Genomic DNA, 27,443 nt, shown 5'->3' with positions numbered 1-27,443 from the left:
CCCTTCACATATGGCACTGCTCCAGCGCGCATGTTCTAGTTCATTCCTTTTGCCGCCAGGGAAGGACAGGTACGGGCGGCGAGGCGGTACCGTCAACCTGTTGAGCAAGATGACGTTTGTTATTTTAATTCAAGGATGTAATAGTTCTGTCATTTGTCTACGTTTTGAGTATTCATCATTCATCCATTGCCTAGCAAAGATGTCAGAAAGTCTCACGAATGAATGCGCACAAACAGAACATTCAAAGATAGGGTTTAAAGAAATGTCATATTTGCATCGTTCATTACTAGATTTCAAAATAATAAGAGTGGAGAAGTGCACAGGGAGGCAGTGAGAGGAGAGAAATCATTTGTCCTAGCGCATGCACTACAAACCAGGCTTTAAAATTACATGCGCGAAAGCAGACGACGATGATGATGATCATGACAGACGAACAGGTCAACCGAGCGCCCTCAACGGCCAAAAAGTTAACCAAACTTGGCGCACGCAGTCCCATAGGACCCTGCCATATGTGCAGGTCTCTAGTTGAGTAGCTCTTGAATATATTTTACTACAACCTAGGGCGGCGCGTCTTTGTTAGGCAGGAAAAAATAAACTACATCTATTGATGTTTATGAAATTAACATTTTGTTTCAGTTTCTGTATTAGAAATTTTTATTTAATAAGGAAGGAGAGGTCAAATTATCGGCGTCATTTCAAACGCACTTTTACATGTATCTATCTTTCAGGAGGTAGAGGTTTCGGTGCGCCTTTGCTGCCTTTCTAAACGAGACTGAACACAGACGTTGTGTAGGCTACCCATCTCCTTGAAAGGCGCGCTACTGCGGAGAGCAAGAGAATAGGGGCATCAGAAGCGACTTCATCAGTTAATTTCGAAGCCGGTAATAACACGGGGATTGAAAGAATTGATGGGGGCGGTGGTCGAAGTGACTGCACTCTAACGTGGTACAGGCGACTGCATCCTTCCTTCCTCTCCGCTGAAGCAAAGGCAGGCGCAAAGAGCAGCTCTTATCAACAAGGCGCGTTTCCGTGGCGACAATCAGCTCGCCAGTTGGAAGCCGTCGGCGGTTGTCGGCTTCGTGTTCTCGTCCTGCGCGCTCTTGGCTGCCGCTTTTGGCTTGTGGAAAGCTGCGGAATACGACGTAGTCCGCTGCACGTGGAAACAAGATCATCAACTTCTCTCGCCATCGCCGGGAAGTTTTTCTACGGAGCGAAAGCAGTGAGTAGAGCGTGAAGGAACTTGCTCAGTAATCTCGCATTCCCCGCAGTCAAATACAATGTGTAGTACACATTACCGCAGTGCCCATCCCTCTGTAAATCTTAATACAAATACGAAACGGCTCCTACTCAAGCTGAGAGCAGCAGATGGTGAAGGAATCTAGACAGGCTGAGATAGCGAAAAGAGCGTATCACGTTGCTGGTGTGTGTGTGAAATAGGGAGTACCTTCAATGATAATCTTAAGAGGACGGACAGAATTTAGTGAATGACAATCCGCGATGCCCATTAGCTGGCACGAATGGCGTCAAGACCGCTCCCAAATGCTTACTGAGCCCTGCACAGTAACAATCTTGGGATTCGGTGTACAGTGTTCTGCCATCGCTTCTGCAAAGTCGTTTCAGCGACACTTGTGGGCAAGATTCATCGTTTCAAACCAGATAACACGGTCAGAAGGTGTTTTCTGCGCATCGCAAGGCTCTAAGCGAGGTTCGAGCTTGAGGTGTTTGAGTCACAATAATTTTTATGGGTCACATCTGTGCGTAAGGGGCTGCTAAGAGCTATAACTGGTTGTTTTGCTCGGTGAAAAAATAGGATGGCTAAACGAGAATTCAGAGTTATCAGCGCTGAACGATAAGGAGACGCCCTATTTCAACGTTGCGAGCTTTTCCGAGCTATTCGTAGCAGCAATTTTGCTTTCGTACCGACAGTGCCGCATCCAAAATTGTACCAAGCACAATAATTATTCCCAACAAGCTCACAATTGTCCAGAAGCTCACTACACTGGCATTTCTATCGCTCACTGAAGTTTCAGTGCAAGGGCACTTCTAGCAATTAAAAAAAAAGACTAAGAACAAAAAGGGACGGGAATTGAGAAATGACTACATTTCGGGGCTTATAAGGGTCCCTTTAGCTTATAAGGTTCTCCTTTGCTTCAAAGATTGTGGATGTATTTCAGCCTATTGGCCTATTGTGTCCAGTTGTGAGAGCATGCTCCATACTTTTGCATCATCCCTCTCCATTGCGGAAAGAAAGCGGAACTAATCTCGAAATGTCAATGTTTCAAATCATTGTTTTTTGTTGTCATTTGGGGAGTGATTATCTTGTACCTGAAAATGCGAACTTGCTGCACAACAAACAAGAGTGCATCGAACCGCAATCTAAACGCAATGCCAGTCTGCACTCAACATCGGTATACCAGTAATTTTCCCGTGAACTGAACAATCGAAATGAGTACTTGCGGCGAAATCACGACGTGCGGAGTGTATTGTGCGCAGAACTAAAACTGGGAGGATGCGAAAGCCGAAAGAGTGTGCGCTAAAACTTTACTGTCCTAACGTAGGCTGACAACAATCGGCCGCGCTGCCCAAAGTGAGCAAATTACTAGTGCATGTTTAGCCTACTTTCTGCGGCCACCATTATCACCACTTGCATCTTGAAAATACAGCTGTATGATTTCCATACGCTTAGTCATAGCTAAAAAAGCGAAATGTTGGTTTTTAAGCACGCTGAACCACGAGCGAACTGTGTAACAAAAGAACGAATACTGATAGACGCACTGATTGTGCTTAACTGAGCCCTGTCGTTACTGCGCAGGCATAGGCAAGATATTTCACTGAAAGGAGCAGAAAATCTCGCAAGATGAGGGCGTTAAATGATAAAGCAAGATAGGAGCGAAGCAAGATAGGACGATGAAGGGCATTGATCGCGTCTTCACGGTAACGGGTGTTTTTAACTTGGCTGAGTGCTTTCTGCAAAGGAAAAAAGAAAAGTGAAGCCTTCAAGCTCTTGTCACATGTCACATATTTACCATGAAGGAACGAGTGATTAGATTTATTTTTTTCGGCTTGGGGACACAGTTGGATTGACAGCGATATGTCTTCGATCACAGTCGATCTTAAGAAAGTGCGATTTTGGAATGTTCTTTCTATCTGCCTGACGCTCGGTATTGGTATCAAACAGTATACATTTATCGGGGACAGTAACTACTATTTGGCCATTCATGATATGGTGGGTTGATAGATTTGAAAACATGCAGCTACTCAGATGCTATCATGAAATCCATAGTAAAGTACTCCAGATTATTTTGCACCGCTGTTTTTTTTTAATGTTCGCTGAGATAGCACAGCACAAGGGCGTTTTTGGATTTCGCCTACATCGATATGCGGCCACCGCGGCATGACTCTATCCCTGGCACATTGGATTGAGGAGCCGAACTTTAAATCCACTGACTAACCACGACTGGTTAATTCCTTGGCTAGCGTTCGTCGAATGACATCGCTTAGTTCTCGATAGTACAATGTAATTTTAGCTGGGCTTAAAGGCCGGTTTTTCTTTTTGCGTGCTCTAAAAGCTGGATTTTATGTTTAATGTGTTGCATTGATGTATAGTATGCGGGCTTAATGGCATCGCGAATCTGGACTTTTCAAGGCGATTGCAATAGTCAATAGCAAAATATTTTAATTTGCTAAATACTACATGTCACACAATGAACATGAGACTTCCTTGCACGGGCCACTGAATGCAATCTGTATTTAAACTCTGGTAACAATAGACACCCTCCTTTCGAAAGCTTCAAACAGAAATTAGGTTAAACGGATGCTATATCTTCCTGGTTACACCTTGTTTATCGTTTGGGTTGTCCTTTGAGACAGACCACGACCGGCTTTATTAGTTCGAAGCACTGTGATTCGAAGTAATAAAGCCGGTCGTGAGACAGACAAGCCCAAGAAACCATAAAGGAACCTACCCCCCCCCCCCCCCCCCCCACCCCCCACCCCCTGCCACACCCTGAACGGTTTCGCCCTCCCGAGTCGTCGGACGATCAGACTCCCCATCCTCGGAGGAGATCTCAAGTGCGTAAACATGGGGCGTTCTTGCGGGCTTCCAGCAAGACGATGTACCACCCGGCACGCCCGTCCTGCACGGGTGGCAGAGCTCACTCGAGTAAAAAAAAAAAAGGAAGTACCCGAGTAACGGGTCCTCCAAACCATAAAGCTACCTTTCCGTTTACTCTATCAAAAAAAAAGAGAAAAAGGCATTTCTTATACAGTGGCACTGCCGTAGACTTCTCAGTAACATTTTATTCTAAGTAACACTTGCCATCAAGGCGTACTTTGGGTCGCTGTATGCTAATGAAAGGAACTCACGAATGCTGTTTTCCTAAACGAACCGGAGAAGGCTTGTGCTCTAATTGTTGTCGTTCAGCCACTTGGCGAAATCCTCAATAACTGCAATGACATAACAGGTCTTTTGGACACTCTTTTCTCTGTGGCTTTAAGCCTACAGGACACGATCCTAGGTATTAACGGAAGAACTTTTTAAAGCACTGTAGACAACAAATTTTTGATTGCGTGTTTCCTTTTTTCAAACGATGCGTTAGGCATTGTTATGCATAGAGAACTCTGGTATTCGTGTACGACCACTAAAAAACTTATAATTGAATTTCTTCTTGACGCTGTTTCGGTTTCATGAGCCGAACGATGACTGGGACGCGTAGTTTGTATTTAGGTCACTTGAGGCATAAAAAATCTGCGATATAATTGATGACAGGTTATGTTTTGTCATTCCAGGTCTTGGAGGAGGCTGAGTTAAATGTCGTAGTGAATTAAAACTACATAAAAGCGATTAAACTACTTTTTCTAGTGGATCGCGGGACCAACACATCAACTAGACGTCACAGTCATCGTCCGCTCGATGAAACCGAAAAAGAAACAGTATGAAAGAAGAAATTCAATTATAAATTATTAACGGTTGTAGGCAAATAGCACCCGGTAGTCGACGTATTCTAATGTTTAACGCATCGTTTGATTTAAGAAAACGCGCGATAAAAACGGGTGTCTATAGTCCTTTAATGATAGTCTTTCGTTGTGACAGAAAGCAAACTAGCAGGCTCTCAGGAGTGTGTTGCTATTCTCACTCAAGGCGGTGTTGCAACTCCCGAAATCAAACTTAAAAACAAATACGAAGCTGTTGCAGTCACCGTTATTAAATTTCAAACAAGCACAATATGTTCTATGTATCCCCAGCCAGACCAAACAGCTACACTTGATTTAGAACAGCTACCAGAGCCATAACTGGTAGTTGGGGTTTTAATTCCCACTCTGACACTAGAGGTCAGAGGTTTAAGCACAGACTGATACTTGAGGTACTGTTTCAGAAGAGTTTTTGTGCTGCAACGTTTTCCTGCTCAATACCGGCAAACCCGCATGTTGTTCTCCAAATCAGGAAAAATGAGCTGCATTGACTTGTCTTTTAGTTCACCCTTCGTTTTTTTCTGAGTTTAAGTTTGATGCTCTTCACAACCCATGTGGAAGCGGCTACGTTCCAGTAGTAATTAACTTGTCATCACCACCATAATTGATTCTCAGTAAACAACGCCGCTGGAGCCTGACACTTAGTGGGCTGGCCCCAGTTTAGAGAAAAGGCGTACCTGGAGAAATATGTTGCGCGTAATATTAGCGTTGACAAGTTCAGAAATTTCAATCTTTATTATTACTGCTGCACGGCTAGCCATTCCTGTCTTTGGGAGTGGTACGGAAAAATCCCAAGAATTGGAACAAAGACTGCAGAAAAGCAAAAAGAAACAAAAAAAATGCTGAAGAATTTTTCGCAGGTATCTAATGGCTTAGAACCTTATAAAATTCAAAAACGCGAGAGCAAAAGCAGGACATGTCCACCCGAGCGCGAAGAAAAGTTCATGGCAAAGCTGTGTGTCATCCATAACTAGCTCTATCGTTTCAAAAAAAAAATGTGGCAGCCGGTTCATAAAGTAAATGGCAGCTTTTCCGCTTTCACAGTCCCCTATCTTAAAGTCCCTTGCACCCAAACAAGCAGATGTCTTAGGTGAGCTTTTCTCAAGAGTTTCCAGTTCTTCACACCACACATTTTGTAATTTCAGTAATTTTAATGTACTAAAACACAGCTTAAAAACATACACTTCCAACAAGTGGCTGCACAGACGACGCATACAATAGTTTATTCACAATTTATAAAATGAACATAGTTCTATCTGCCGGCAAACAGACTGCATCCGACCCCGAAAACACGGATTACGAAAGGTGGTACATCTTCCTTGGCGCTCTGTAGAAGTATATTTAAAATTGTTTTACAAATATAGATGTCATAAAAAATGCCCAAAGACTGGAAAAAGACCTTTATTACACCTTTCTTGAAGCCTGGAAAACTACCTACCTCCCTTAGAAGTCCCAGGCCCATAGCCCTTACAAGCTGTCTCGCTGAATCTTTTGAAAGCATTTTGAACATTCGGTTGATGTCTGTTCTTGAATATCATGGACTTGTTCACACCCAGCACAGTGGATTTAAAAAAAACCTGTTCAAAAACTGACGGTCTTGTCCGAACTGAAGTCAGACAAGCATTCATACACGGACAAGACCGCCTTGCGTTGGTTTTTGATCTCACAAAAGCCTATGACACAACATAGAGGTTAGGGATCCTACGCGACCGAGCAGACCTACGTATCTCCGGCAGGATGCTGAACTGCTTCAGAGATCTTCTCTATGAGCGTTCATTTCATGAACGGCTAGTTTAGTTTAGCTTAGTTTATTTGGGTTTAGCGTCCCAAGACGACTGAGGCTATGAAGGACGCTGTAGTGAAGGGCTCGGGAAATTTCGACCAACTTGGGTACTTTAACGTGAACTGACATAGCACAGTACACGGGCCTCTAGCATTGCGCTTACATCGAAATGAGCGACCGCTGCTGCCGGGATCGAATCCGCAGGCGTACATAAGCCACCGCGGTGGCTTATGTACGCCTAGGTTCCACCCTTTTGAGAAAATTCACTCAGGAAAAAGGGGATACCACTGTATTCGAAGTACCACGTCTTTTATTGTAAAAATGAATTCCATATCTAAAACAATTCCACAGTCCATTGTGTATTCCGTTTATGTAGATGGCCTTGAAATTGCATGCACATCCCATAGCTTATCAACATGCGAGAGACCGATACGACTCACATTAAACCACCTAGCTATCTAGGCCGACATAAATGGTTTTGTTTTATACACACAAAAAAAAGTTTCTAGTCCGTTCTCGCTCAAAAGCAGCTCGAAGAGTGGCCCACTCTGCACTTAAATTATACTTCCGGTAAAACAAGAACAGAAATTTCTATGCGCAACATTCGGCACAAAACGCACTTACCTGCCACATGCATATAAACACACTAAAAAATAAAGCCTCCAGATCACTAAATACACTCAAAGTACTCTATAAACAAAAGACTGGGGGTCTGATAGGATGCGCCTTTTACAAATGTAACTCTCCGTAGTACGCTCTTGTAAGATTATATCTGCCTTGTGTACGGGTCTGCGAGGCTATCATAATTTTAAAAAAAATCTAGATCCTGTGCAAAATCTAGCTCTTAGTCTCTCAACTAGCGCATTGCCACCAACCCCTGCAAAAGTAGTTATGCAAAAAGAAATGAACCACCCCTTAGAAACAAAAGAGCAATGCTCACGTGCTGAAAATAATGTCCCCACGAAACACCTTTGTTATCTTTTAGGTACCAAGTGTACGCCCAGAACACTGTTCATTAATAAAGCACAATAAGACCTTTGGTATTGCGCTTTGAAGGTCCATGTGATGGACTTAGAATACCAGATGCTCTCCCTGAAATAGCCACAAGACGCTATCTGTGGTCGCCTTGGTACAGCCTTCCTGCTGCGTGTGACTTTACGCTAACACATTTTTGTAAAAAACAAGCGCCACCAGATCAAATCCTGCAAGGTTGTATAGCTATGTCTAATACAAATATGCAAATTTCATGGAATTTTACGCAGATGGCTCAGAAACAGCAATACGTGTCGGAAGTGCAGCAGTACGTGGGAAATGCAAAAAAATTAAGTAGGCTTCCAATTTATGTATCAATATTTATTGCCGAATGTTATGCAGCCGGTATGGCTTTGAATGAAATAGTAAATGAGAACATCGAAAACAGCATACTCTACACTGATTACCTGAGTCTACTCACAGCGCTGTTGTCAAGAAATGCAGTTGAACCCTTAGCAGTAAGTGTCATACACACCGTGGAGAAAATTCGCAACAAAAGGACATACAAGATTCAGCTGGGTCCCAAGCCACGTCGGCATAGAGGGTAACGAGAGAGCAGACGCAGGAGCAGTACGAGCTCAAAATGGTGAAATAAAAAATGTAAACATAGCTCATGAAGACTGCATGATGTCGATGCATAGCTAATTGAAGAAAAAATGGCAGGAGGATCGGGGAATGAACTGAAAAAGATAATATTTAATAAATGCATTTCTTTTCACCCAACGCTGCTCATAGGTGATAAGCATTTGATGATGTCTTGTGTTTTTAGCTTGTTGAGAGAAGTAGGTTTTTTTGCCAGTCTAAATTGTGACCCACTGCTTCGCTAGATTTCTGGTAGACCTCATCCGCTTTCTCATTCTTGAGAAGAAGGCTGAGATTTTTTTTTTATTGGTTGGTAGCCTAGAGATCTTTTCCCAGACAAGAATGACGCTGAGGTTACCCGACCTTCTTTAAAGCTTGCGCTACAAGCCATATACATTTTTTTTTTAATTTTTCATCATTTGGTTGCACCAACAAACATTTTAGGGCCTCTAAGCCATGCTTTTTTTCCATAATTTCATGAATTGCTGCTGAAAACAATTTTTCACCTACATTGAGCTTGACGCATGAATAGCTTCAGATGCTTATGCGCCACTGAACCCAACAAAACACATCATTGATGTAGCACCTAACATTTATTTTTGTTTTCTATCAAGCGGTAAGTTTTTGTGATAGGAGTTTTCTAAATTTATTTATTGAATTATGAAATAAAATTGAATGAATTGTAGTTCTGTTCTCATAGAAAAACACTTTCCTAGAAAAAGACCGATTGCGTAAATGTGTGCCTTTGTAGTTCAGCAGCTTTGCATTTGTAGATAGGTGTAGCTGGATGAAGAGAACAAGCTTAGCTTTCTTTTCTTTCGTGGTAATGAGACAAACATAATAAACAGATTTTAGGCTATGTAAAATGAAATGACAAGCGTATTCACTTCATTTCTTGCCGTGCAATTTTACTCACGGTCTACTTTTCAGTCAGTGCCAATATCAAATTTATGTATATTTGGTTGACATCTTGTTTCTGAGGCCCCAGTTATGATCTTCTTATCACCTCTGTCCGTAGAGTACATTCAGCGAAGGTCCATATTATGCAGCCATATCCTAATATAGCACCCTGGTGATATGTACCAAATGTCTTGTGATTTTCCCGGGACACCCGGGATCCTAATTCGGACCATGCAGATATCACTATGTGAGAGCTGCACTAGAAATGGCAATTCGAAGATGCTACATCGAAGGAAGAGGTTGTTAGTTATTGCTCATTGCGTTGTTAGCTTTCCCAAAAGTCTTCTATACTGTTTTCCTTGGCAATATGCCTTGACACTCATGCTTAAATACATTTCACTTGGAAGTAGCGCCGTGGCTGTTCAAAACTGTCGTCTGCAGTTTCGCCTGTCATACGCTGCCTACGAGAGCGTTAAAATTGTGATCAGGCAAAGGCTCTGCTTTTTAGAGTGTTTTTTTTTTGCTTTTTTTTCAGTTTTTCACGTGGACCGCACTTGAAGAAATGAAGACCTGAAACGAATTCCACTAAGACTCCTACTTCATCGGAAAAAAAGGGTCATCATGACGACAGTGGTGAAGTACAAGGACCTTCCCGGCGGTCCTACAGAGGTCAAATTTGCTGATGAGATCAGCCGCCATTGCTTGTGTGGGCAATGTGGCATGATTTCCAAATCCATGTACAAAGACCCCCAAGGCCACGTGTTCTGCGAGGCCTGTCTGCTTGCACAGAGCATCCAGTACGACAAATACTACATTTACTGCCAATATGAAAAGAAGAACATTGATATTCATGAGGTAACGTATATGTTGTCAAGGCGGGTGAATTCTGGCACACTTTTTTATGTGCTTTGAACAAGAAGCGTGTCTCAAAGTGCACTAGCCGTCAGTATGAGGAAAAGCTAAGCGTTTATAGACATAGGCAAAAGTGTGAAAGGAGATTGTCATGTTAACTGCTAGCACTTGAACCTTGTACGAACAGCTGTTTACTTGACATGAAATACCTAGCTCTGTTGTAATTTTTGTCGGCAGGTAGCCTTCAAAGCTGGGCAACGTCCTTCAATATGTACGACTCAAGAATATACAAACCAGTTAACGCCCTTTCGCGGGAAAAAAAAAGCGATCTTGCAAAATTGTAAAGCCTTATGCCGTAGTTTGTGCGAATGCACCACGAATGCAGTTGTCTTGGTGACAATCCTCTCTGATGTCAACTTATGACAGCATACTAACATCGCTTCAGTAAGCTGCGTTACGTTATGTTATCAGCGGTTGCCCTATAGCAACAATACTGTGCAGCCTCTGAGTGGCCACCAATAGAGCACAGAAAGCCGTTCCTCGTTTTATTATCCACGCCTTTATAATAACCATGGTTCCCTTTTTCTGAAAAAAAGTTGGGGAGAATGGGGATGAATAATTTCTCTGCGATGCTCAGACTTGTAAATCAACTTCTCCTAGATCATTCTTGTAGTACTCTCTTTGGACAGGTAGAATTTTGGCGAGAACGTTTGGCAAGGTGATCAAACTTATGGGTAATTTATGCCGGATAATTATTTACGCTATAAAAATAATAATACATAAAGGTAATGAGAATGATGAATCCATTCCTCTCCTTTTTAAGGGCTTGTTTTGCTTGTTGTTGTGTTTGCACGCAACCACGAATTGTCCCGAAGCGCCGCAAAGCAATACTTCCTCAATATCTAGTCGGTAGGAAACAGGGTTTGAAACAATGACAGTGCGGAGGTGAATGACTCGTGTATTTCTATGCCAGCTACACTGATCGCCTGAGAACTGAGCACATTTGAACGCCTCGGTTTCTTTGGCCGTCGCGAAGTGGCGCTCGTTATAGCAGAATGAGGCTTACGTCATAGCACGAGAGCTTCGTAAAGCTTGCAATTGTTCCGCTAGAGGTCCTCACCACGAAAAGAGAAATACAAGCAAAGCTGGTTCAACAATGTCTCTGGTGATGGGGTACTCTTTTTATACTTTGCATATGCGAACTTCACAGGAAAGCTAGCTACTGGTCAACGCAGGAAAGAGGAGTGGGAGAAGTTTGCATTGTTTGAAAGCGACAGAACGGGCTGGCATTGAAATTAAGCCAAATGTTTTAAAGTAATACAACAAAAACAACATTGACTGCCGACCAAGAGAAAATGTTTGCAGGCGGTTAAAACACACAAGCTTTTTCAGACGTCATCCACAATTTTTGGTCGTGCACGGACCTAACAGCTTGGTGATCCTGGCAGACTACCTTCGGATTGTTGTTGCGCTTAGAAGCAAAGGTATATAAGCAGAGGTATAGAAGGCAGAAATGCAAACAACTAGCAGAAGTTTTTTTTTTATTACCTCTGCCAGTTTCCTTAAAGTACTTTCTCTCTAAGCGTTCTTTGTTGTTTCCCAGAATTGAAATTCTCAGTACAACTGCTCGCTCTGAATGCCTGAGCAAGTTGTTGTTCTTGCTTGAATTCACAAGGTAGATATAACTGCTCCAGAGCAATCAGTTCAGCTGAGAAATGGCACGGCAAGTTAAAAAGGCCTTTACATCGGCCACCACAAAAGGTTCTATTGACTGTGCGCCATCAGAAAGCTTACAATGCTGAGTTTAGTGTGTCGTGCCCACATCTGGACTCGGAATATACTTTAATGCGAGGGAAAAAAATGCACAAGATTAGCAGCATTAATAGCGCGCACCATCTACACAAGGCAGTTCTTATATAACAAAAATGCAAACATGTTTTTTTTCAATGCTTATTTTTTTTACAGATGGAGCAAGCGTTTGATCTCCTGACAGTGCTTCGCGACCAGTATGTAGACTGCCCGAACCGAGAAAGATGTGGACAGCAAGTTCGCTTTGAGGTTCTCAAGGTAAGAAACCATGATGGGATAGTAGCAATTATCCAAATACATCTTCATTCAAAAATTCACGTTTCTGGTCTGCTCTTCTAAACAAGCTCTGACAAAACATTGTTTCGGCGGCATGTTTCTCGGATCGAGAAACCACTATCTATGAGCATCAATGTATATCAAATATTTCGGTGTCATATAACGCCCATAACTCGCGACAATTTCACAGGATTAGCAAGGTGCGTCAAATATTCCCAGGCCGCATGGTCTCCATTTGCGGTATATCGTGGAGCATTTATAACATTCCCAGAAGTCAAACTTTCTGTAACAAGTAGCATAAATATGATTATCCGCTCTTAGACTGTTGGTAGCTTTCTAGGCGTCTTCAATGCCAGAATATACAGCTGAAGTATAGCCCATACGGGCGGGGAACTTTGGAGCACAGTGCACTGACAACAAGCACGTGCCAGAAATTAACTTTCGAGGCCACTTCATTCGGTGGCTCAGTGGTTAGGGCGCTCGACTACTGATCCGGAGTTCCCGGGTTCGAACCCGACCGCGGCGGCTGCGTTTCTATGGAGGAAAAACGCTAAGGCGCCCGTGTGCTGTGCGATGTCAGTGCACGTTAAAGATCCCCAGGTGGTCGAAATTATTCCGGAGCCCTCCACTACGGCACCTCTTCCTTTCTTCTTTCACTCCCTCCTTTATCTCTTCCCTTACGGCGCGGTTCGGGTGTCCAACGATATATGAGACAGGTACTGCGCCATTTCCTTTCACCAAAAACCAATTATTAAGGCCACTTCATTAAACTGGTCAAGACGTTTTTGTGCAGCTTGTAAATTCCGAGAAGAGCATAAAAGAGTGTACGAAGTGCGCATAACAGCGATGCCGGTGATGTATCTGTTTTATGCGAGAGGTGCGAGGTTCGATCCCCAGTGCCGCCGAGCACCCAACGGTGATAGAATGGGCACAAGCTTTCTCTTGACCTGGCCGGCTTATCTGGGTTGAATGCTTGGGAAATGGGTCCTTGACCCAACCTTGAGTGCACGAAAACACCTTGTGCCATGGCGCTCTTCAGCCACAGGTGCGCGATTAAAATTATCATCATCCGTTTCTACATTTGTTCTTCGTTGAATGTACTTCGTCTTGCACATCATGCATTAAAGAATTAAGCTGAGCTAGTTGGTGCTTTTGATCCACAGACTGCGACATATTACTAGCGGTAAAATACACACAAAGGACAGAGACCAGAAACACACAGGACAGACGCTAGACTTCAACTGCCATTTATTGCACATGTATGAGAAGAAATCACTATATATGCGCATCTGCGCATGCTCGATACACAAGACATATTTTATTAACACAATCGCTGGTTATCTCCGACCTATAGAGTACAAAAGAAAAAGAAAAAGTTAATTCACGATAGACTGCAGCGCGTGCTTCATGTCAGGTATGCAACTTTTTTACTCGTGAGGGCTATTAAAGGGGTGCTCACGCATTCCTCTCCTGCTTTATTGATACAAAAAGCCTTGCCACTGTCTTGTGGCAGGTGTTACATAGGCCAGACGGGCCAGTGCCTGAACGAAAGATTGCGGAAGCATCGAACAGCAGTCGTAGCGCTGATGGGAGGTGGCCATTTTGCGGCCCATTTCCGCAAGTGCATAACGACGAAAGATGGCGAAATAGAGGAGGAAGAGTGCACCCCTCTTTTTCGCAGCACTCGCGTGCTGAGGCGGTTCGGCAAGCAGGTAGTTAGGGAAGTATTTTATTCAATATATTGTGAATTTAATTTTTACTTTTTTTTTGTACTCTATATGTCGGCGATAACCAGCGATTGTGTTAATCAAATATATCTTGTGTATTGAGCATGCGCAGATGCGCATAGTGGTTTATTCTCAAACGTATGCAATAAATGGCAGTTTAAATCTAGCTTATGACCTGTGTGTTTCCGCTCTCTGTCCTTTGTGTGTATTTTAACGCTAGTAATATGTCGCAGTCTGTGGAGCCCGTCATGCAGAACCGAAACTTATTGAGCCCAGGTATGTTACTCCAAATAGGTTCCGTACAACCTTTGTTAGATTGCTCTCGAACAAACAAATGAATGAGTATTCCTCATTATACAGATTGCCAGAGGTCGCAACGCTGCCTCCGTAACGGAAACACAATTTGCAATGGTGTTCTGATATTTGCATCACAGAAAACATATCTGTCACGCCAGTGAGATGAAAACCATTATTACAATGGAATATCGTCTAGCTCGTATCACTTCACTATAAACAAGGAACAAGTGTAGACAGACAGACAGACATAAATTATGGTGAGGCATAAAAAAAAGGAAAAAAAATAGAGCCTCTGCCTGCGCCACAAGTATAGACAGAAAAACTTTATTCAGCAGGTGAGTTTTAGACCCAGCTGGGTCCCTGGGCCACTGCGCGGTCCCGCACTGCATCAAGTAGGTCATGCCGGGACATGACGTCGGCAGCCAGAGTCACCGCAGCAAGCTGCGATGTCGGGTCTGCAGACATGAGCAGGACCTCCCAGTCCTCCCAGCTCGAGATGGCGTGCTGTCCCCGCGGGGGAGGGTCAGCAGGGCAGCCGAAAACGATACGGGAGAGTGTGGCGTGGGGGTCACCACGTAGGGAGCATGCAGGGGATGTACCGCAATAGTAGGATAAAATCTGAGGGGATGACAGAGAGCGGGTCTGGAGGCGTCTGAAGAGGATCTGTTGGGAGTTCGTAAGAGAGGGGTGGGCAGGAGGGTAAGTCCAACGGTCCAAACGGGGTATTTGCGTGAGCTCCGCTAAGGTGTGCGCCCGCTCCCTCGAGAATCCTGGATTGAGACTGTCCTGAGCCCGGCAAATCAGACCTCGGGCCAATTTATTGGCAGCCTCGTTTCCAGGGTTCCCAGAGTGAGCCGGCACCCACTGAAGCTCTACCCTGCGCGGTAAATTTTGGGTAGGAGTGTTCAACAATTGCCAGGCAGGGGCGTGAATCCTGCGCCTGGCAAAGTTGGACAGAGCCGTTTTGGAGTCGCTGAAGATGTATTGGGCGTCCGAATGTGCAAGGGCTAGGGCGATGGCGGTCGCCTCTGCCTCCTCAGGCGTAGAGCCCGAGGGAAGACGGTGAGTTAGGGGGTGAGGTAGGGTTGGATTGTAGGCAACTGCTACTGCTTCATGTGCTGTACATGCGGCATCTACCCAAACGGCATCATGGGCTTGCAGCGTTGAAGGCAGTCTCCGCGACTGAATTGCATATTTAAAAAAAATTTTTAATGTGTGGTAACCATTTTTATATACCGGTTGTCATATCGATGTCATACGATCTACAGTAGTAAATACAGAAAAGGTGTAGTTTTTCGAAGGTAACTGTTTTTACCCACTAACGCGTATGTTGTAGGTATATTTGAGAAAATATCGCATTTTCAATTATAGAAATAAATAATGAATGTTTTAAGGCAAAGTTTGCAACAAAAATATGTTCATTGAAAAATTGATTTCAGCGGAGTGGGAGCATCGCAGATATTAAGTTTTTATTATGCATCCTTTTCTGCTTGTTTTTTCTGTAACCGTGCATCAACTGGCACAACAAGCTGCGCTTCATTTCTAGAAATGTGGGCCGCATTATTATAATTGCATTGTAAACTGGCGATGATGCAGTGGACCGTCTTTTTAGTATCGGGCGCCTCGCGCTCTGCCCATTGGTCACAAATAGGTATAGCGATGGACATAATTTTCGAGTGAATTACAAGGATACGACAGAGGCTTTACAATAATTCAGAAAAGTCGAAAAGTGATGGCAATTTAAAATTATTAAGAATTCATAAACTAGCATAAAGAATGCAGAAACTAACTGAAACCAAACAGTTACGACTTTAGAACTGCGGAATGGAAAAGCGCATTCTTAGGCCAAAATGTGTCCAGAAAACGAAACCTAATATATTTGCATATTATTTTGAGTTTAGACGGGAAAACTGCCATATCATATTTCTTTGTCCGGTAATGTATATGCTACAATTTTCCATAGCTACCATGAAAAAAAAGCAGGTCTGACAGAAGGAGCCTCTGAAATTGATTTGTGCAAGGCAGTTTTTTTATTGATAAAAGAAATGGACCATGCGGGTGACAGTAACGTGTCCGCCTATGTTACTGCTCGTGGAATCTTTGTTTTAAATTTTATGAAAGAGAAATGTGCTCTGGTTCCGACTTCATAATACAAATTTCCGCGAAAGTGGTTGCTGCGGTGTTCGGTCAAACTTCAGTGGCTTTGTATTTTGCCCTTCATGTTTAGAGAACAATATTTATATACTTTAGTTCATTTTCTGCCCTTCGCCTTTCAACTCGTTCAGACAAAACAGATTGTTCGGTCTTATTTTTTTTATGCTGAGGAACTCACTGTTTTCTCTTTTCTTCAACATGCACTGTGATGAAACTGGTTCGTTACAGGACCACTATATCACATGCCAGACAGAGGTAAAGTGTTCCAAATGTGGCACTAAGGTCCGATCAACTGAATGGGATGAACACAACTGTTCCTGTTCACGCAGAGTCGACGACGGAGCAGCGTCAAAGGTGACTAAATGGCACTTTCCTCCTAATGAATTGAAGATAAATTTTTTTCACAAGCGAACTGAGTTTTGAAGGAGTATACAGACCTAATTTTGGTGGCATGTTTTCTTCTCTACAATGATGCGGAAGATACTACAACGCATGAGTCCCCATGTGATGCTCGCCTACGACGGCCAAATAATTTATAATCTGATTTTTTCTTCAGGCTGTTTTGGTTTCGGTTACAACAACCGAACGGTGGCTGTGACGTCAAAGAGTGCTTTTGTGTTACATGTGTTACATAGTGGCTGCAGTGCTGAAGCCAGCCTTCCTAGAGAGCCGGAATGACAGTGATCACGGAAGCAGCGATTATATTGCAATTTTTTCATGTCTCACGCGACCTGTAAGCACACATTGTGTCACTGTCATCATTCAGCTGTTTAATGCTTTTGTTTCACGTGAGGCATGGAAAAACGTTCAAAAATTACCTGCTGCATCATTAGTATTCACTGCAGTGCTGAGGCTAGTCTTGTTCTAGAGCCAGAGTGACAACGAATGTGGAAAAAGCGGTTATATTGCAGTTTTTTTTTTTTGTCTCACACGACCTGTAAGCACACTTGACGTCATAGTCCTCATTCGGCTGTTGAAACCGAAACCGAAACAGCACGAAAGATAAATTCGATTATAAATTATTCAGCAGTCATAGGAGAATAGCAGGTGGTAATCTATGTATAATAATGCCTTACGCATCATTACAAACCTGAAAACACGCGCCCAAAAGTTAGGTGTCTATACTCCGTTAACACGTGAGCATTGACTTGGCAGGAATCCCGATGAACCACATATCTTGCGAGGTGAAGCAATGATCACAGGAAGCGTTATAATAACTGCGTTGTTGCAGAGAAGAAATAATTCGAGTTTTGAGAGAAATATGTTACGAAGGAACATAATTCAACTCTTTCATTTGTATTGCGTGGAACTGCAACTTGAACACTCTTGCTTTTCTGGGCTTGCGGCAGATTGCGGCAACTACCTTATGTTCGATATCTAAAGGATGTGACATCTTCTAGTGAGCTACTCGGGCTCGAGCCGGCCTGCCTGGGGCCGGGCTAGGCTGGCGCGAATATGGCCTGTATGCTGGTTTTGATCCAATATTGTAAAGTGAAGTACACTTCGAGCGTTTTAGCAGCGGTACAGATGTAACGGCCATGATGTGGGCAGAGAAAAATTATGACAAAGCTTGTATACTTAGTGTTTTCTATAGCTGCATTTTAGTTGTGCAATGAAAAGTTACAAAAAATACTGTTTTTTTACCTTCTGTCCGCAATGTCTCTGAAATGAAGAATCAGTGGCGCTAAAGCATTCACGGAAAGTCCTCCGCTGACTTGGAAGGTGACGCTCAACTATGTCATTTGTAGGTCTGGTTTATTCAGCGTCACTCGCAGTGCAATGTCTAAATGACTTCGGGCATCGAAAGACAGTTTCTAATGCACAAAATCCTCTCAGTATTTATTATGGCGGCGTTCTCAGTAGTGTTTTTAGCGCTTGACAAAAATATTATTTTCGGGAGTACGTCTTCCTAATAAAGTACAGAGCACCTCCGGCTTTGGTTTTTCTAGATACCAGCGAACAAACTCCGTCGACTCTACTTGAAAAACGTGCATAAATTAAAACGTAAATTAAAAATCGTTCCGCATCTCATACGTTTTGCGTTAGCACCCTGGACTGGGCCTTTTAAGCCGCAGGAAACGATGGATAATTATCTTCATTTCTTTGCTCGATGGGTAGCCATTTGTTTCAAGATCGTGTTATACTGTTTGTTATCTCTACCCAAAAGAACATCTGCGCGCTCTGAAAAAAGCCTTTTGGGAAGAGTATTTTGGAGGAAAAACGCTAAGGCGCCCGTGTGGTGTGCGATGTCAGGGCACGTTAAAGATCCCCAGGTGGTCGAAATTATTCCGGAGCCCTCCAATACGGCACCTCCTTCTTCCCTTCTTCTTTCACTCCCTCCTTTATCCCTTCCCTTACGGCGCTGTTCAGGTGTCCAACAATATATGAGACGGATACTGCGCCATTTCTTTTCCCCAAAAACCAATTATTATTATTATTATAAGAGTAATTTGGTTTGTCACCTCGAAGCTTATAACATATACTATAGAAATAGGAGGTGCTTTTGTTTTTCTGCTGTATTTTAACGCCGCCAGTGCACCATGACTTCGACCCGCGAAACTTCGCTCATAAAAGGGACTGGATGCTACGGCTGCGAGGATGTTTTAATTTTAAGGCATTGCAGGCTGTAAAAATGATTGTAGAAAGATCTACAGGTAACGCTAACTAGACAACTGCGAATACATGCAACCATTTTCATTTCGCTGTAGGAACTTCAGAGCTACTCTCAGACAAGATCACTGTTCAAAAAGTGTAGTGGGCGAATCCGCCTCATGTTCTGGTTTTGCTGACGAAATCAACTTTTCCAATAGTTATTGTGAATTCAGCGTCTTTGCCGACCCCTTCTTCACATGAGCAGCATCCATACACTTGCGCGCAGTGAGCAATTAACCTCTTCAGCTGCAGCGGGAAAAGGCTTTGGTCGGGCTTCTCGTGAGCTGGGAGGGTCCTGCCCGTGCTTAGCACAGAGAAAAAGCAGTACCGGGTAGGGCTTATGCATAAAGCCATGGGTCAGGGCCGGGATGGGGCTTTCAGTTATGAGCTGGGGCCAGACTCAGGCCTCGGAACGAGGCCTGTGCACTCCACTGATCTCTGCTCCGTCTTTAGGCAGCACCTTCAGTTGCGTTCTAACCTGAGGTCTCTCTAGGACCTTACCCGCTTATTGCCAACGTAACAGTTTCCGAGCTCAAATAAGCAAAATTTTAAAGACGCTATGTCATAGGCGAGTGAAATCAATTCACTATCAATGTGAGTCGGATGGCCTAGTCATGAGTACTTCTTGGTCCGGCAAAGCTATTAATCGGAAAATGATAATTAGCCAACAATATACGTGCATAATTGTGTCAAGAAAAAAGCATCGATGCGGTAGTTTCAGTCACATTTAGAAACAGTCGGATGAAATATTCCCACCACGGTGCCAACCACGTACGTTCTTAGGAAAACCCGGTGTCATTGTGTGCGAAACCCATGACACGCGTGACGACACGCGTGTATGGTAGTAATGAAATTAATTGTAAAGAAGGCGTATAATGTGTAATAAAGGTCCGCGCATATGTAAGCTGCAATGGGTTTTTCGGGCACAAAGCACAGCATGGCACAAAGCGCAGAACGGCGTTCACAGACAGTGAACGGTTCCAGCCGCACCAACCCGAAGCACGCGCTCGCTGAGTGCAGTCCCGCTGCCGCGCGGGCACTTCATTGTCGTTACAAAACCATAAATTCTGTCTCGATTCGAACCCACGACCCTTGGGTCACTAACCAGGTACGCTGCCCACACAGGCATATTGACTTGTCTTTGGAACAGGAAGGAGGGGGGGGGGGGTGATTTGTGCTGTACTGGTTTAATTTGAAGCTTACTAATGAGATCAGTAGGGGGTGAACTAGAGACGTGAAAATTAGTGACATTCTTATTATAGTAGCAATATGTGAGTAAACTGCAGTGTGGAAGAGTTCAAAGACAAGAATGTGGAAACTGCATTGTGATAACTGTGGTAACTTTGTGAACGTGAACAAGAAACGGGGACTGTGGGTGAAGTGCAACCGCTGAAGGGAGCCATTAAGGCTGCTGTGTCATCTCTTAAAAGGGGAGCTAAAGTGTGAACAAAAATAAACCCCGAAAAATACAGATGGTATCACGCTTCAGGCTCCGACGTGGTTTCGCGCATTCACTGGGCGAGAAAGACGCGCGGAGCTGCTACAAAGTGGCAGCTTTTATATTTCTCGCCCTTTTTCTAAAGGCTGGTCAGCTAGGCTGTGTGAATGGTTCTTCGGTGCGAAAGTGTCGACCACTGTTTTTGACACTTTATTGACGCTAATCTTTAAAAATAAGATGCTTTAATATTGACTACAATTAAAGAACGAAAAATTACTACGGATCGAATAAGCCACGCCACTATAGAAAGCTCTGGGCTTCATTCAGCTATTGTGTTCTGTCTTTTTTTACAAGCTTGGCGACTTTTGGGGGGATGCCCGGTATAGCACTTCGAAACGTCGACGCAAGCAGTGCACGAAAAACACGCTTAGAAAGCGACTCCGTAAAAACGTGAACAGGAAGTGTCTCGAGGTACCATCTATATTTACACTGAGGTTTTCATCAAGGTCAACTGATGTTTGAGAATGTCGTTTGCTTTGTGTGGCGGCTCCTAAGCAAATGATGAAGAAAGACTGAAGTTGAAGGGTTACCAATGAGCTGTCATTTTTGAAACCGACAGCTGCATATACACCTGTTGGCTAGAGATCAGTCAGTGATAATTCATACCGCGGGCTTTCTGTGCGAAAGCAGATTTAGAACATATTGTTAGATTCTCTGTATAAAACCCCAGTTTACCTAGATGCATAAAGACAAAGGGCAGTGTGAGGTATTGCTTTAGGTTTTATGCTGTGTCAATACTTGATAGATTTGAATGCTAACTGCCACTCTAAATATTCATAATATTAAGAAAACAACTCGTTAATTAAAATTGTTTTAAGAAACAAGACTTGTTTACTGCAATAAGGCTCTGTCTGAGCGCCACAGAAAATGTCTCAACAACCAATTACTGGACGTGCAACATGGTTACAAGAGATTGCAGACGCATAAGATGACACTTCGGTACCTTCATATGAAGCCAACGCTAGCCAACGCTAGCCGAACGTGTCTTCGTACTAGGCGTCTGAAGTAGTATATGTGAATTTCAGAAAGCCTCGACCACACGGCAGGCCGAGCGAAAGCCACCATTACCAGCCTCGTCCAATCCAGATGTCCTCGCTGTTGATGCTACAGCCAAGTTGAAAAATTCATCCGCGGGCACGAAGCAGTTGTACCCATCTGACCAGCTCAAGGAAGCTACGAAAAGCACTCCAGGTTTTACGCATGGTCAGCAGGTTGGAGCGTCTGGTAACGAGGCGTGGTCGACGAATCAGGTTTGTGATCTCGCTCTGTACAGTGGTTTCCGGGGCGAGCTTGGTTTGTTTCGCAGGAAATGACGTTCCTTTAGGCATTTTTAATACTCATGTGGTGCATGTACAACGCTGTGAATCGTAGCTTTTATTAAGCTACAATTTTGTTGGTATCAGTTCCACAGGAACAATATCTGAAATCACGCATATCTAGCCGCCCGGCTAGATTTTTCGGAAGAATCTCCGACTGCGTCTACCATCAGCGGTTTATGCTTTATTCAGCATGCGAGAATCATTGCAGATAAAATCAACCTGCTAACACTGTATTTCCTGCACAGTCATGTTGAAGCTCGATCGCTAGAGCAAGTTCCCATATGGGAAAGAAGCACTGCAGGTTTATTTCAGTTAGATACTCATGTCGGTTATCGGAAGGTCACGTTGCACGTGTGCTTTTATTTTTTGTCACCATCGTAGTTGCTATCCCGTATATGAATCTGTGTGTAGGTCTCTATTATGCTTTAAATATCGAAAATTAGGTGTGGCTTTTATAACGCATCAACGAAAGAGCTGCCGAAGGGGACTCTATGCGTATAGGCCTTGATCGGATTGACTGCTGAGGTGGACCGTATGAGCATCAACGTGGGGTGTAAAAGGATACCCTCATATCGAAATTTGAAATTTTGTACAAAAGCAGGAAAAGCTTGATGGCTTTGAAGAATCTTTCAATTCACAATTGGCGCAATTCGTGTATCTGTGATGCTGGCCTGTATTCCATAGTCTGTCTCGTATTTGATGTCATTTTCTTTACTGCTTGTAGAAAATCTACATCAGCGTTTGGTGCAGTCTAAGGGCGCGTTCACACGTGTCCAAAAATCCGGCGAGCGAAGCGAAATCGGCTGCTTTTGACGCCGACCAGGGTGGAAAGCGGCGCTGCGAGGCCGATCGGTCCGGGAGCGATTTGCGCTGCCGGAAAAATTCCGCGGCGGCAAACAATGCGGCGCCCCACGAAGCGGACCCCTCGCTTCGGAATAAATTCATCGTTGTTGCTGCCTTTTTCAAACCGTTCACTGGCAGTAAATGGGACACCGGTCCATCACTTCATCTCACCTCACCTATAAGTAAACGTATAAGTCATAATTTTCCTTTATTTTTCTATTTAGAGACGATTCTGCCGCTAGTAGGCTTAAGAGGAGCGTAGGTTTTATTGACAGTACAGGTTCCCGTCCTGACAAGCAGATGGCACCACTAGGCTGGGCTTTTCTGGGGTGCCTCGATGTCCGCTCGCCTCGCCTCCGCTTTCATCGTGAGGAAACCCTTTGTTGCACCCCGCGTTGCCGTTGGGTCACACGCGCCGGTCGCGTATACTGCGCGCTATGCATGTGGCGTCATTTTTGTGCGGTTGCGTGGCGACTGCAATGATGCGAATAAACTGGAAATTGACGCTACATGGTTGGTTCGCTCGTGGCAGCAATGTTCTGCCAGTTTTGAATGTTTTTTTACGTGATGCAGTCGCTGCGAATGCAGGCCGATCGAAAAGTTATGAATGGCCGCTCCATTCCCCACTCACTGGCTACACTGAAAAAAAGCCTGCGCTTATTAGCGCATCTTTCGTAGTCATAATTTGCAGTATCAGGGCCGCCAAATGCTGTTGGATTATGCTATATTTGATGTTTTAAAATAAAAACTGTTTACAAGATATCAAGTTTCTCAGGTATGCCAGCAGCGCGGAGGATGATCTGCCGAACATAAATATTTTTTGCATGGTTAACACCCGCTTGTCCAACATTAACTGGGATGACTTTGTCTTATTACTCCGCCATATGTAAAGGATTCTAAGCAATAACAGGAAATTTCTTTTCCAAACGATGCGTCACCACACTCTTCATTTAGCAGGATTCTTAGTTAGGCCAATTTTGTCTACTGTAGAGCATTGCTCGGTCTGCATGTGCATGCTGACCGCGGAAGAGCCCGGAGAACAGCACAAACTCTTTCAGCTGAAAGAGTTTGTACAAGGTGGAAGAAATTAACTTACGCAAGCCAAGAAGTTCTGAAAATTGTTGAGCAGTGCGAAAGGACATTTAAATTTTTTTCTGAAACAAGGGATATTATTCGTGTCAACAAGCCAATGAAGACACTAAGACAAATGATTATCAGCAGTGTGGCCCTCCCACAAGTTTCGTGCACACAGCACTCAGAAATTTTCCAGAAACATGTTGACCGTTTTGTGTCCCTTAGGCTTCGTATTTTCGCACGATGGCTCAACACACCTAAACTTCCTGATCCATCCTATGGAAGCAAAACTGCAGCAGGCGCAGGCCTTCAGTGAATACAAGTTGCCTTTTGTTTTAGACCGCAGAGCGGAATGTGCACATTAAATATCAAGTATAAATTAAAAAAATGGATTATTCTTTGCTGTTCTGATATTTTTGTGCTGTGTTTCACACAGCAACACCAACTCCTATAATCACTGCATCTGAAGTCCGCCGTATTCCGATGGCGAAAAGTGCGGAGGCTTGCAGTAGCGACACACAAAATATATCTTTTAATGTGGTTTTGTTGAAGTGGACAGGCTGGTTATTACGAGCTGGCATTGTCTTGAACCTTCCCAAAACTGAAGTCAAAATTTCACGGCGAATAAGCAGTGGTTATGGCTATCGCACTCTTGTGCAAAGTGAATCATACACACGCAAAAGTTAATTGTAGACTGCTTGTGCAAAGTGAATCATACACACGCAAAAGTTAATTGTAGACTGCGAAAGAAAACGACGCAGTAGCAGATTCAACACAGGTGATCGTTTCACACATTTCTCGAAAGCAAGACAAATTGTAAAATAATGTGAGTCAATTTTGTGCTACTATTAAACAGACTCCTACACAGTTCACTGGTCTGTTTCAACAACACCGCAAAAACGAGGTGAGCAGTGTATGTCAAAATTTTCTGACAGTTCTTGTGCTTTCATATATTTATCTCTTATATATTACCACTGCTTTGTCGCAGGACCAACAGAGGAGCAAGTTAATGGCCAAAAATCCTCGAAACTCTCGTTGGCAGGAAAGCTTGATATTCTCATTAGAACGGCCCGAGTGGCAGTGTTTGGCGATTATGAAACTCCAGCTCTAAACAAGCAATTCTGACTGTTGGAAAAGCAATCGAGATGTAGAGTATCCGGGTGTACAGATAGCGCTGGAAATCTTACAACAGCTTTGAGAATGTAACGAATGTTCGAAAGGCGCCGAATTTCTCAGCAGATGAGCTGCGAAACATGACATATTTTAGCTTAACTAACTCAGATTGACTGTTTCAAAACTCTCTGGTACCACCCTTTCTTGTTAGAACACAAGGCTTGCGGATTTTCACGTGGTAGTGGCAGTTTTGTCTTCCTAACGGCCCGCTGGCGCATTGCGCTCTATGCAGCCGAACGGGAGAGTGTGACCCAACATGTTGCCGTCGCGGGCAGTGTCCTCACCCTGAAAGCGGAGGCGAGCGGGCATCGAGGCACCCTAGGGCTTTTCGTTGCAAGTCTGCATACGCTGAACTAAAAAAAATGGGAATATGCCTGCGTTTGACGTACGTAAATATGATTACGACTATGGTACACAAACAGCGCCAATTTACTCTCTTTTCTAACCGTATCTGTGTACGCCGCGAGCGGTGCGTGGCGGCCGGGAAGTGCGTAGCAAAGCAAGAAACGGCAGCGGCGCGGCGCGGCGCTTCCGAGAACAGGTCGTAGTTTTCCCTGCGAGCGAATGCGCCGCGCTCGCCGGATTTTTGGACAAGTGTGAACGTGCCTTAAACATGGTTGTTGCTGCAAGACCACTTTTGCTTTTCGAACCTATGTTCCGGTTTCAGTTATGCAGGGTACCAAATTTCAGAGACATTACGTTTTTAATTTTTATTTGCAGGCTATACCCCAGCCATCAGCCTCGGACGGTACCGTAGAATGTCCGTATTGTTTTAGAAAGGTGAAGGGCACCAATATGGGGCGTCATCTTTCTGCTTGTTCGAAATCTCCTGTTTCTTGCGCATACTGCCACAATAATGTCAAGAAGGAAGACAAAATGGTAAGCCCACGCATTCCTGCTTTTTAAGGCATCTTTATACGTCCAGCTGAGGCTAAGCATTACGTCTAGCGATCAAGCACTTGAAATTGGAGAGGATCTACTGGGCAGATTTATGCGTATTAAGTAGGTTTTCTAAATAGTTATAACCCGCAAGATATTGTTACGTGGTGGCAAGCCAAGGAAAGCACAACATGATGACAGAATGAAGATATGATTTAATGGCTCAAGGACCTAGCGCGAGCACTCCGTCCCGCGCCACTGCGCTCTTCTTCGCCTTCGTAACAATATAACCGACAGTCGGTTAAGATAACTGTGTGGTTTGCATCGCTAGGATGCCCAGGTATTGTTTGTTGCATAAAATGAGGTGGGGCACATCAATAAACAATGCAATGCAGGACCACAAGAAGAAAAATAGCTGTCAGCAGCAATAACATAAACAGTGATATTGTGGTTTCATTTATCACCTTCTATTCGCAGTTCCTATGATGCATATGCCAGAATGGGCACTGATGCTTTAGGTTGTTTATCATCTGCTCTTCCTGATTTCAATTACGCATTGCCAGAGCAAGGCTTGATTCGTTTAGGGTAACCTATTTTCTCCAAAGTCGCGCCGTCCTGATTGGAGGGCGGACAAACTCGCGAATGCAGGACTAGGGGCAAGACCAGTTATGAAAACAGTAACGGAAGAGAGGGAGCAGTTGCAACTGAGTTACTGCGGAAGACCTTGCTTTCCGCTCGCCTTCCAGAGTTTAAAATGTACCACATATGCCGCAGTAGTAAGTGCGCCGTGGTGTTTATTGCGCGCCCCGTCGTTTTCAACAAAAGGATTTTTCAGAGAAGGCTGATACGAAGATTATTATTGAACCCCACGCCCATGTCACCCGGCCAACCGATGTTCCGTCGCCAAAATAACTTGTTTTCCGCTTTCCAGCTGCGCGGCGGGCCTTGCTTCCTTAGGAAAGGTGATTGTTCTTGGAAAAATATAGGCGAGTCATCGACAAACGTGAGGAGGCGTCGGATACGGTCCGATAGTGAGAAATGCAGAGAGAGAGAGAGAGAGAGAGAGAGAGAGAGAGAGAGAGAGTCCCTTTTCACTTGCTATGACAGCACTAAGCTTTTACCTGTGAAGGATTATTGTCACAGGGAATAAAATCAACGGTGCCACGTCCGTTGAAAGTGCACGCCTGCTGAAATATATCGGAACAAAATATTGGTGTTTATATCTCATGTGTGTTATCGCGCATTTTTGAGTACGAGGAGGGAAATTACGATTATTTTTTTCTTGGCACCTCTGCAACTGGGTTGTCATTAGGTAATTAGGTTGTCATATTGATCGCGGCTTGGAGCTTTTATTGATGGAGCAACATTTATATTGGGACATTTGTGTTTTTCGCGGCAACAAAATTTTTATGCCCGCCCATACGACTAACAGGCCAGTCATGGCTGAAAAGTGTTATGAAATGCAATAGTGTAATCGATTGCACTGAAAGAAAAAAGCCAGGTGAAATTAGAATCGAATCGGGGCCCTTAAGATGCCGAGGAAGACACGGTACACCTAGGCCACTAGGTATCTTCGATTTTGTTAAAAGGTGGGCTTGTGTGTTTTGTTCGGCAGTGCCCTT

The 27,443-nt window shown here is 43.9% G+C and overlaps 1 protein-coding gene across 2 annotated transcripts in view; it reads left to right on the top strand.

Annotated features, from left to right (window-relative positions):
* Positions 1-983: 983 nt before the first annotated feature.
* LOC144104335 (uncharacterized) overlaps positions 984-27,443 on the top strand; it is a 64,725-nt gene continuing 38,265 nt past the window's right edge. Inside the window, exons 1-6 of one of the 2 annotated variants that reach the window (XM_077637271.1) lie at positions 984-1,219; positions 9,804-10,123; positions 12,086-12,187; positions 16,612-16,737; positions 21,559-21,783; positions 25,663-25,821. In XM_077637271.1, the coding sequence (XP_077493397.1) occupies positions 9,890-10,123; positions 12,086-12,187; positions 16,612-16,737; positions 21,559-21,783; positions 25,663-25,821 (846 nt within the window). In that variant the 5' untranslated portion in view covers positions 984-1,219; positions 9,804-9,889. The remainder of the gene's footprint in view (positions 1,220-9,803; positions 10,124-12,085; positions 12,188-16,611; positions 16,738-21,558; positions 21,784-25,662; positions 25,822-27,443) is intronic. The other variant, XM_077637269.1, reaches the window with a different exon arrangement.

The sequence above is a fragment of the Amblyomma americanum genome, chromosome 9 (genome assembly GCF_052857255.1).
Source record: "Amblyomma americanum isolate KBUSLIRL-KWMA chromosome 9, ASM5285725v1, whole genome shotgun sequence".
Lineage (NCBI taxonomy): Eukaryota > Metazoa > Arthropoda > Arachnida > Ixodida > Ixodidae > Amblyomma > Amblyomma americanum.
This window is presented reverse-complemented; position numbering and strand designations above follow the sequence as displayed.